The sequence below is a fragment of the Apteryx mantelli genome, chromosome 5 (genome assembly GCF_036417845.1).
Source record: "Apteryx mantelli isolate bAptMan1 chromosome 5, bAptMan1.hap1, whole genome shotgun sequence".
Classification (NCBI taxonomy): domain Eukaryota; kingdom Metazoa; phylum Chordata; class Aves; order Apterygiformes; family Apterygidae; genus Apteryx; species Apteryx mantelli.
This window is the reverse complement of record NC_089982.1, coordinates 19,705,517-19,717,691: the sequence shown is the minus strand read 5'-3', so window position 1 is coordinate 19,717,691 and position 12,175 is coordinate 19,705,517. Positions and strand designations below refer to the sequence as shown.

Genomic DNA, 12,175 nt, shown 5'->3' with positions numbered 1-12,175 from the left:
TGGAACAAGTTTTTAAATCACATTTAAGCATCACAGCAGTTCGTTGTTGTCATCAGAAACTGTTAGTGACAGCTTGGAGGAGAGGCATATGAAAGTTTGCTAATCACAGTTAAATAGTTAAAAATCTGCAAACATCTCTTAATCTGAGTTTTTCCTTATATTGGAGGTTATTCATGAAAACCAATACATTCTGCAATACAGAGATGCACAGCTGAACTGTAGAATGAAGCACTTAATACAGCCTGCTACCTTCCAGTTGTATGTTTTTGGCAGCACTAGCCAGTACACAAACAATTTAGTTCTATGTTACCTGGAAGTTAGTGTAGTTATAGCTCAGTTTCTTGTAAAAACCAACACATGAACACCATCTATTCTCATGTTTTCATCTTCTTTTCTTTTTAAGTTCTAAAGCAAAAGCCTTCGGCCTTCATTCCCAGTGTCTTGGTAGAATTTTTTGGGTGCTAGGAAGCATTGTAGAAGTAGTATATAAAGGTTAACTTATAAACAAAATGACTTTAATGGCATATGGGGACATTCTTATGTGCACTTAAGCAGCAACATTCATTTGAATAGTGTCCAACAGAATTATTTATGATTTTAATAACTGCTTTTGAGTCCTCATTGATTTTATAGTGCCTGATATATAACACTTCAATACAGAAGTATCCTATTTTATGGTGTTATTCTGATTGTGTGTTCACAGAAGACTTCTAGATAAGTCCAAAACATTTTTTACATTGTGAAATATCAAGTAAACAATGGAGCTTTACAGCTGTGAAATCAGCCAGTAAAGTAACCATATTCTAAATATTTGCTTAGTACATCTGATTAGTTTCATGGAGTACTAGAAAAACCCTGTAAAATCTCTAAGATGAGCTAGAATCAAGGTAACTTAAGTTATTAAAAAAAGCCATGGGAAAATTCCTTTTAAAGAACTGAGAAGAGTTCACCTTGCACTGCAATTAACGGATTTGATCTCTAGAACTGCAAATCATACTTCTTGTCTATTGAAATGAAAAGGATTTGCATGCGCACCAAATAATTTATACAGGCAGAATAAACTGTTCAGCCAGATACTAATGATGGGAGAAATTGAGAATTTGAAGACATTCAGATTTAAGATACAGCTAAGATTTACAATAATCTAATCAAGAAAATTCTCTCTCATCTCTTAAAATACATCCCAGTTCTCTCTTTTACTGAGCTTTATTTCTCATTTATATGAAAGACACATATAAAGACTACTAATGTTGATTTTTCCCTCTCCCCCACCCTTTTTATAAGAGGGAAAAAAAATCCAGGAATGTTTATAGTACTGCTCTTTTTGCTACTATAACTGTAGCTGTCTTTCCAAGAAAATACAAATGGAGAACAATTAACATTTAATACCATTTACATCCACATGGGAGTGCTAAGCACATACCATAGAAATTTAAGTTTACAGCAGTTTCAAGGGTATGTTATTTCTGGCATTGATTATTAAGCATCTGTAGTATAATCATGTAGCAGCACATTTCTTTAAATGTGCAAGTTAACCTTTTAAACCCATTTTTGCATTTGAATTTAAGAAACCTTGGATTTAAGTAAAGCATTAAAGTGAGTGAGTGAATGTTGGGGGGGAAGGGCTGACTGAAGAGTTCAACAAAAAATGCTCATTCTTTCTTCTGAAGAGCATTTATTTACTATCACAGTACAGGTGCAGTTTGTGTGACATCTGTAAATAGGGGTTACTATTGTAACTCTAAGAAAAATAATTACGTACTGTAATACAGTGGGCATATACAGCCCAAATAAGAGCCTACAGTCAAAACTGACCAGTACATTAAGTGATTCCTGTTTTCTCCTGTTTTTCTTTTTATCCATTGCAATCCTTTTCCCTCTTAGGATGAAACTATATTTTCAGCTTCCTAATATTTAAACACAACAATCAATATGTTCTTAAAATTAATAGTTTTCATGTGCCAGCTGTGGTTTGTATCAGATAGACTACTATAGAAGTAAGCACTAGAAAATGCCATTACTTACTCCATTTCATCACCTTACATGTAGGCTTAGAGTCTTCAAACTCATCTATGCTATTTAAGACAACAAGAGCAAACTAAAGCTGTTGAGATAGTGGAGAAGTATGATTTTCTTTTTGGTCACACATATACCCACATACACTCACACCCCTTTTTCAGGGCTTTGATACAGTGGAGAAAGTTTAAGCACTTAGAGCAGGGCTGAACCAGAACAAGAATTAAGTAGTTTGAGCCAGGCCTGATGTTTAAACTACTACAACAGAAGTTCCTACCAAGTTCAGCAGTAAAATGAAAGCTCACACTGTCCAATAGAAGCAAAATATTTACTTGGTTCCACTTCATTATTTTCATATTTTTTCTTCCAGAAGTAGGAATTTCACAAGTGTTAAAAATCTTGAATGAGGAAACTATACTATACTGCTAGATTAAAAAAATCCCACTGAGACACAGCAATGGTTATTTAGCTAATTAAATATCTAGGCTATCAAAGTATTTATTATTTAGCCACCAGATGAAAACAACTGTTTCAGATCCTTACTGGAATGCTTTTCATCATGTTAATTCAAAGGCATGCTTACCACTAATGAAATTTATCCACGATTTTTAAAAAATAATATTACTAGGAGTGACTTAACATGACCTTGTTTAAGATACAAGGCCTAGAATTCAGCTCGAGAAATATTATGCTCTATGAAGTTGTATTGATATAACAAGTGTCTTGGGAGGTCTAGACTGACACACTGTACTGATTCATTTATAAAATACAGAAAACTACTTTCATATATATGTTCTGAGATTGGCTTTTTAAGCTGCTCAAGTTCTGTCAGGAACAAATCAAATGAGAACATGAGTATGTCTATACACCCACAACTTCCAGGGGCATGTTAAAAAGCAAAAAGCAAAACCAAAACAAACGAACACCCCCCACACCACATTTAAAAAAAAGAAAAAACACAAAAGCAGCTCACTTTAAATAGCAAAACCAAACATCAGCAGAACTACCTTCTTTTCTAAGTTTTACCGAGGATGTTTTGTAAGGAACATTGTTTATTGTATTATACTTGATAACGCACAAAAGTGTTTGAAATGAACATTAATATTATTCTCACATACAACTTATAGTAATTGATCCCTTTAACTGAAAAAATCATATTTGAATACTATATTGCATTTTATTACTTTAACTGGATTCTTTTTAAAAACAAGCTGTCATTATTTAAACTATGTTCACTTTTTTATTGCCACTCAGTTCTTCAAGACACTTAAAATAAGCAGCATTTCCTTTATAGTAACATCACTTCAACTCTTCATGCAATTTTTCCTCTGCTATCAGGTTTTACTGAAGATTTGGAAATAAAATAATTGAGTAACTGCACAAATGAATACAGAACATGAACAAACAGTTAAACATGGTATGCTAATTTTCTACTTCACTTCTCAACAATGCAAAACAATAAAAAACCCAACAAGAACTAGGTAGCTGTTATTCTGTATTTTTGTTACATGTTTACACCATGGTAACTTCCTACATTCTCAACCAACATGCTTATATAGCCATTCTAGTTGGACTAAAGCCCTGGGAAAAAGGAATTTGCATGTGAGTTAAACCACAGTGTCATTTAATATGAAATGGTTTCAGGTAATAATTAAAGAAATGCTACTGTTGTATGTATTCACCTGTCAATTTGTTTTTAATAAATCACAGAAATGTGTGCCAAGAAGTTTAAAAAAAATGCAGAACTATGGATCCCAAGCACACTTTAAACATAGTTTCAGCAAGAGATAGTTAAAGTTAAAAGAAAAAAAAAAATACAGCCCCATTTTGGACCTGGCCTTGCATTCCTCAAGCAGGTGAAATCTATAGGACTTTTGCCTGAATTAAGAACAGTCTGAACACTTTTCAGTTAAGTAGTTTTGTTTAATGTGTTTAACTACACAGCAGTGTATGCATTTGTGCACATACATACACATACACCTATAGGCACTGTATAGCTATACACAAGCCCAAACTGCAGTTAAAGATTTAGACTTTGAAATGGTATCCTTTTTAAAAATAAAATTTTAGGCTCCTTGAGCTCTCATGTTAGCAGCTATTCCTAATTTGCAAAGTCACCAGGTAGCACAACAGTTCAAATATAAAATTATTAATAAAAATGTAAAAATTGGTATATAATAGAATACAAGGGAGATGGTGGTGGTAGTAGTATTTTAGGGTCATAGGATATTCATTCCCATAAAGTGTAAAAAAAGTCAAGACTCACTTCCAGCTGTACCAGTCATGCAAGGTCTTACCTTCATTAGCAAGAATAATGCAACAAAACATTTCCCACCATTGTTATTTTCTGTTTATCTCAATACACAGATATTGTGCCTTTAAATTTTAACATGTTTTTGCCCTTACACTCCAGAACCCTGAAGATGAGATTTTTGGGCTGCTTTTGTGGATGAGTGACAGTTAGTAATGAAAGTGTTGTGTTCTTTGGCACCTCTATCTCATTTGTAAAGCAAAGTCCTGCTCCATTTTTTCTTTAAGGAAAAGTCCCATCAGTGGTGCAATCTATTAGCACTGAAGAGTAGAATAGGCCTGTACAGTGTGATGGATAGGAAAACATGAAATGGCAATATGTTTGTCTACAGTTGTCTTTCCAATCTTTCAATTGCACAGAAGTTTGGTCCACTTCTTCAGTTACAGTGTAGTCCTCTTGAGAACTTTGGTTACAGCATTAGTGTTTTGGTAAAAAACCAGAGCAGATGCTTTCCTTCTTTTCTTCAAGTAGATTTTTCATTGTCCTCTCCTGTCTTCTGAACCCGTGAATACTTTTTGCATGAAGATTTGAAGCAGCTGGGAGGCCAAGATATTGGCCAGGAGAAGCTGCAAGGAACAGAGCCTTGCACATTTTTCTCAAAGAAATAAAATATTGGATACCACCATGCTCGAGAGAGAAAATTTGTCTGCGAAGAGACCTTTAAAGTCTGGATTGGCACAAGCAGGTAAGGAGGAAAAGGAAAAAAGAAAATAATCAGTTTAAAGCATTATAATCAATTAAGCTGAGGCATAAGGATGATTAACAGTTGCAATATATTCAAATGTGCTTATGCAGAGAATAGATGTATTTAGCCTGGAAAACCTGATAATACCAAAAGAGGGCATATCATAGTCCAAAAGTATGCTGATAACTGAGCATCTTTAACACAATTAAGGGGATACTTTAGAATTATATAATTTAGAGAGACAAAGCATCCAAGTATTTTTGAATGCAAGTCCTTTCAGGCATGTGTCATGTTTCTGTCAATGACCAATAGTTGAAAACTAAGTTAAAATGGCTTGAGAGCTGACATTCTGTGCTCCTACTCAAAAGTGTACTTGAATCAGCTGAAGTAGGTACCTTCTGAACAGGTACTTTTAATGACACTTATGGCAGAGCTGCCACTGGAGTTCTTGGTAATTTAAGTTGGCTAGAAATTTTATTACTGTTTATTCACAATTGAGATAGTTAAGGTCTATTCTATACAACAGCAATAAAACATTGAAGCATTTTAATGCCAAAATGCAGGATTTTAACTTATTGACAGTCCCAAATCAAGAAAGAATATCTCAAACCATAGCAAAGTCAAGCTCTTTGCCCAGCTTATTTAAACATTGGTATGGAACTTCTGTTTTTATTTCAGTTTTAATAACTAATGTTGGCCTTTTTGCAGAACTAACAAATGCAGACTATATATTTATTACAGACATACTCAGTACTTACCTTTTCATTAGCCATTGAGTGGTACCACCAGAAGAGCCGTGTGGTGATATAGTAAGCAATGATGACATCTACAGTGTAGTGTTCATGAGCAACAAGAATGCAAATTATGCCAGCAGCACTCATCAGCCAGCAGATTAAGTGATACCACCAGAAGTGACGTGGTGAATCTGTCAAATGTGGAAGGAAATCCAGTGGGGAGGGAAAAGAGAAAAAAAATAACTAAGATTGCTAAAATTTAACACAACTGATTTATAAACACACAGGTGAGCTCTAATTTTGACAAAAATAGACAAAGAACTAAGCTAACTTACTGAGGTCCTCTTATTTTGTAAAATGAACCCAAAATGAGTTTGCAGTTAGATGGATAGCACCATGACCTGTTTTCTAGTCAAATTAAGTTTTCCAGTTAAGTCACAGGGTATGTGGAAAAGGGAAAGAATTGAGGTAAGACACTGGTTATTTTACTGGGTGTTTTGAATCTCTGCTCTTTATAGTCTCTGTGCTCAAGTTAACTTGTGTTCAAGTCAACTTGTATTCAAGTCAAATGTCTAGAATTTACATAAGCTGAGCAGAGGTCATAGATTAAACAGGAAAAAGCTTATTTTGATTCCTTGGTTTTAACTAATTTATGCGAGACCTCTATTCTGTGAGGCAGAATACAGTGTACAGGAAAGTAAAGTATTTGGATTTGTACCCTTTCATTAAAGATTAGCAAGCGTGAGTGAAGCTATTCTTCAAAATCCATTTAAGCCACTCCAGCAGCTAAGTCATCCAGCCTCCCCCCTTTTTCTTTCCCCATTGAAAAAGGGTCTTGGGTGTCAATGACCATTCATAACTTCTGATGGGCTACTGGGCTTCATTTTACTCACAGGGGAAGTTCTGGCATCTCTTCCCCTCTGGCCCAATGGGCAGCCTTACTTTTTACAAAATACAGGCAGACAAGTTACTGATTTCAGCAAACCTGCCCAGTAGTTTGAGGGGCAAACTGGTAGCTGTAGAAGGGCTTCAGTTTCAGTGAAAGTCCCAAAATAGTAAACTCTTTCAAGTCTCCCCAAAACATTACAGACAAGTCCATACCTACTGATAAAAAAACAAGAACAAAAAAAACAAAACACCACCCAGGATCAAGAGACAAGTCACTATGCATTTCTCATTTACAGAGCAGTGATTATAAAGCAGGACTCTGCTGAAATATACAGCAAATACTTAGGCAACAGTCAAAGAGCCCATTACAAGAGTTTGGAGGATACAATTCTTCCAGCTCCTTATTATAACAGGTACATGAATTATGAGACTCTCTCAAAATACTGAGTTATCTTTGTTTTTTGGTACTGAAGTTATTAAAGAGAACATGACCAGCATTAAGCTGCAATAACATACACAAAACAAGGCAAACAACAAATCTATTAAGCTATTTCCCTAATACTGTTCTGGTAATTCTACTGAATTATATGTGTCATTCTCCTAATAATGTTCACTTAACAAGGATCTAAGCTTAAGAATCACCAGACTACAATCAATTATCTTAAGCAAGTGTTTCAAAAAGCACATCTTGCACCAGCACACATTTTCTTTGTGCACCGGGCTGATTAAAAATAATGAAGGCTTCAAGTTTTCATGTTAAACAGGCATTTTTAAATAGCTTTTAAGACAGAATGTAGTACTGTAACACTTGTCTCCCTCAACATTAATAAAGAAAGGCATTCAACTGATACTGGCCAGTCTTATTTCTGTTTCAGTGAGATTGCACATTCCCACAAGCCAAGCTAGCAATTGCATAGTTTGAGATGGGACCAGTAAGAGAGTAGATTCTAATTCCAAACCTGTGAACTGGAAAAGAAACTCCCCACTACTACAATCATGAACAGCCAAGCTCCAAGGGTAAAAGGGTTGCTTACCATATATCAGATTTGGAAGTTGGTGCTCAGTTCTCCAAAACTTCAACAGATACTTGCCTGCAACACAGATGGATTTCCCCCCACCCCATAGCACTACAAAGCAAAGGAGGAACCATGAACCTAACTACATATTCCATGTGCTTGCCAAACTGTTCTCAACTTAATAAGCATAAGGAGGAGACTCTAGAAGAAGATATCCAAGCAGCAAGAGTCAACTTTGTTGTTTAGGGTAACTGATATAGAGCACCCTTAAAAGAAATAGCCTTACTTCTAGATGGAGTACAAGTGTACAACAGCCCTGTGCTCAAGCCACAAAAATCCCCTAAAACCTAAGGTATGTGAGGCATCCTGCGCAGAGCTAGCTTGCATGTATGTTTTACAGTATGTTTTACTCATAATTTGAATAACCTGTCAATGAATCATGAATACTTGGCTTGCTTCTATCAGTAATCACAATATATAGAAGTAACATGTCTAGTCACATTAAGCCCTTAAAGCCCATACCACTCTTACTACTCCACATTTCATTTTCACTCTGCAGTCAAATGCATAATTTTATATTTCAAACACAAACACGTACAGTCTGTGTACAGCTAAACAGTAACCTTTGGAAGATAAGTTTTATATGCACTTCCATCGAGTGTTTTCCAACAAATCTGAACAACAAATACATTTAAATACCATAACTTACACTCTTTGATGAATAGGTAGATGAGCGTTAGTACCACAGTGTGACCACTAAATAGGAAGTCTCCACACAGTATGTGCGATCCAGTTATGGACAGACCACCGCCAGAAATCAGTCGCAGGATCCTCTGCACCTTTGCCTGAGAATCTCCATTCAACTATAAAGCCACACACACAAGAAAAAGAAATTTAGATACACTGACAGATTTTTAAATATTATTGTAGAAACATTAGCAAGTATGTGTATGTTTCTATAGAGATTAGCTCGTTTAAATAACTGAACTTTGTTTAGTCACATGTATATACACACACACTTTTTAGTTTTTTTGGCAGGGACAGGCAGCTGACCTAAGGTCTTCAGATAGCTCTTGACAAGCTAGTCACTGAGAAACAGGACTAAGCACATAAAAAAAGGGGGGGGGGGGAAGGTTAAGGGGTAATACAGGAAGTCAGTTCACTAGTTTGGTAGCAGTACCATTTCAACACAGGTACTCTACTTTGAAGTATCTTAACTGTAACAGCTTGAAGCTGTTACTGTTTCATGCAACTTCTGGTTTATCACTAGAGATCATATTTACATCTCTGAAGATATCAACTGAAAATTATTTTTGTTATTAAATGTCTGGAATGTATCATGTATTAGTCCTAAGGAGCCATAAGGACTCAGACAGAGACTAAGACAAGTATCATGAGGCAAAGGCTCTTACCTTTGGTGCACACTGAAAATGCATTCCAGGCACAGGTAAGGTGGTAACATACATAGTAATACAGCGGTACAGGTACAAAGTTCCTATTATAAAAAAGAACCTGCGTCCCACTATTGATCTGAAAAGCAAGCAGGAGGGGAAAAATTCATATGCAGAATACATGTATAATAGACAGAATTCCAGAGCTCTAGCTTTATTAGATGGCTAAATCCCTAGAATTAGAGAGGATGTCTAGAAAGAGCTCCATTCCCTGATCCTCACCGCACATTTGGCTAAATCGAATACAAAAAAAAGTATATTAAGACCCATTCCTTGCACACAATGTCTTCAGGTTTTAGTCTTGCTAGGTCATAGCAGATCAAGGAGGACATGATAACCACTACAAAGTTCCCGCTATGTCTATCTAACCACATTAGCTTTGCCTCAGTCTAATTTAGGTGTACAGTTTAGGTGTGCTGTCAGCTATAATAATCTTTTTGCTTGGTTCAGTGATCTCATTTCAGTCATGTATTATAAACAAGCAGGCAATTCTAAAATCTCTATAGTTTAAGCAAATGGAGAAAACAAGGGAAAAAGCTTCTAGTTTAGCACTAGTGGACTGTGGGTTCATCCTCAGATTTGCTAGAGGGTTTTTTTGTTGTTTTGGTTTGTTTTTTTAAAATAGCACCAGGATTTCTTCTTTTTAAACACACACATTTCAATAAACATACTCTGGGAAACCTAATCCCAGAATAAATTTGACTAGTACATGTAAGTGTCAAAAATTCAGATTTAAAAAACACTATTCAATAATTAGTGAAAAACCCATGTCTCCGTATCCAGCACAGACACTGCAACACTTTCAAAACAAGTCATCCCTTTGCCATTTTCCTGCCAGCCCTACTCTACCATATTGCTACAGATTCTACCATAAGATTTCTTTTGAACAATATGGAATTGCTTCTTTTCATTGTAAGTCATGCTGAGACTGCTTAAGTTAGATGCTACCCAAAGTAAACAAGCAAAACCAACATTTTCAAAGCATGGAGCAGAGGAAAAAAAATATATAGCTACTTACTTATATCTAAGAAACAGCCACTGGAATATCCATAATCCAACTAGTATCATTCCATTTATTTCTGATACAGAAAAAGCCCAATTCACACGATCAATATAATCAAAAAATTTGTCAGGCAAGGGAGGGCTAAGCTCCTTTGGAGGTACTCTCTCATGGACCACAGTGATCATAACAGTTGTTAGAATCAAATTGAAGAGAGCATAGACAAAGGCAATGCCTGTCTTCCACCATTCCAGGGGAAATTTGTTCCGAGTTTCAGCAGGCATAGCAATCTGGATGTAGTCAGGATACTTCTTTGTGCTTTTTCGCAAGCCATTGGACAAACCCTTTGGTTTGCTATTGCCATTTTTGTTCTCTTCACTAATAGAGAGAGTAGGTCGTGCGTAGCCATTAGAAGTGTCATTGTTTTGACCCTCCATATGCTCTTCAAGCTTTGCTGTCTCAATGGTATTCATTCCTAAACTGTTTGGCCAAACCAGGTTTGCTAGTCAGCTATACCCAGGCTCTCTTCAAACTCTCTTACTCCTTCAAGTCCAATGTACTTGTTTCTAGATGATTTTTGATTTCTGGTAAAATCCTTAAAAAGTGTTCATTGTGCTTTCACTATTCAGATACTGTAAAGCAAACCTTGGAGACAAGTCTTTCTTCCCCCTAGAGCTGTATCATCTGAAAAAAAGAAAAAAGTACTGAAGACCTATGCAACTGGTAATGTACAGTGAACAAATTAAATCTTAAAATGCTTGTTCCAAGTTTAAACCAGTTCTGCTTATATATACATTAAAAGGCACACTAGAGACAGGTGGTTACTGTGAAGTAATTCAAAACCAATTTCTATCAAGTTACTCTTGGTAAGTTTGATGAGTTTAGGGGCTAGTATCAATGTAGGCTTTGTTTTTTTCTAAGAACAAGATATACAGACCTTAATGAGCATAACAGCACTTGCTTTATTAGTTGTTGGAATTAAGACTAATTCATGTTTGCAGCAATATTGAATTTTATCACTCAGAAGCATTATTCACAAGTTCTCACCTCCTTAACCATGGGATTGCTGCAGATGTTAACACAATTTGTCCATATAGATCAGGCAGTCTTGTTAGTCCAGGGGATAGGACAAAACAGAAGATTACTACAGGATTTGATTTTATAAGGCGTAAAGCAAAAATTACATCCATCTAGAAAGTTTACTCAATGACTGCCTCCACTAATTCTTCTTTAGATCTAAAAGTGATATTTCAACCAAAAAAGGTAATAATGCATCTATGTAACTGCTGCGGTACACACTAAAGATTTGAATTTTCAGAGAACTAAGAAATACACCTCTGGATTGAATCTTCAGTTATGGTAACCCATAGGTAAGACAATACAAATGGGTCTGTATTTACCCCTTAAGTTCCTTAAAAATGGGTCTGTACAGATTCTAGAAAACAGGAACAAGTAGCAAACTTCATTATCATGCAGGATTTATTTCAGGCTGCAGTGGTGAAATTCAGTAAAATCTGCCTATTGAAGTTTTCATCAGATAAGTGCATGCCTTTTATAACATTTTCTCCTGAGAAAGAAAAAGGAAAGCAACTCACGTCTACAGAACATGAACAGCTGGAGTTTAAATAATTGCCATTTTTTCCCAGCCTCTATAGTCCTGTGATACTGCTTATTTACCATAGTTGTGATGTATATTTTTATTACTCTGTTCAGCTCTTGCAGCAAGCACTGTAAAATCATATGCAAAGTGTTCACCTTCTACCAGCTAATTATAATCCTCTCATTTCTTATCGCTTCTCTACGGGGAGAAGTCTACCACCACCACAGGTTCCTGCATGCCAGTACAGGCTGTTGCAGCACCACACCTTATGTACAGTTAAGTCATTATGACAGAAACTGGAGTTGCTGCTCTCCCAAACTGTTACATCGCAGAACTTCACTTAAAATAAACCACCTGCTTAGGGGAAAAAAGTGTAACAACAGATCTCTTGCTATCAAGGACAATCTAAAACCAAAACAGTCTGAAAAGCATTTTAACTACCCAGATGACTCCCCTAGCTTTAAACCTGAAGCC

The 12,175-nt window shown here is 35.9% G+C and overlaps 1 protein-coding gene across 1 annotated transcript; it reads right to left on the bottom strand.

Annotated features, from left to right (window-relative positions):
- Nucleotides 1–2,986: 2,986 nt before the first annotated feature.
- Nucleotides 2,987–10,574, bottom strand: SGMS2 (sphingomyelin synthase 2). The gene is made up of 5 exons (XM_013951670.2): nt 10,120–10,574; nt 9,063–9,180; nt 8,360–8,513; nt 5,771–5,937; nt 2,987–4,994 (listed from the first exon to the last, which is right to left on the bottom strand). Exons 1-5 carry the CDS (start codon nt 10,572–10,574, stop codon nt 4,791–4,793), a joined length of 1,098 nt encoding a protein of 365 aa, XP_013807124.1. The 3' UTR covers nt 2,987–4,790.
- Nucleotides 10,575–12,175: the final 1,601 nt, after the last annotated feature.

What these genes read in the sequence shown, in the direction of transcription:
- SGMS2 (XM_013951670.2), bottom strand. Translation starts at nt 10,574, where the DNA reads ATGAATACCATTGAGACAGCAAAGCTTGAAGAGCATATGGAGGGTCAA. An exon ending in CTACCTATTCATCAAAGAGT is followed by an intron (nt 5,938 to 8,359) that starts GTAAGTTATGGT and finishes CACATTTGACAG; the next exon opens with ATTCACCACGTCACTTCTGG. An exon ending in ACTCAATGGCTAATGAAAAG is followed by an intron (nt 4,995 to 5,770) that starts GTAAGTACTGAG and finishes GTGCCAATCCAG; the next exon opens with ACTTTAAAGGTCTCTTCGCA.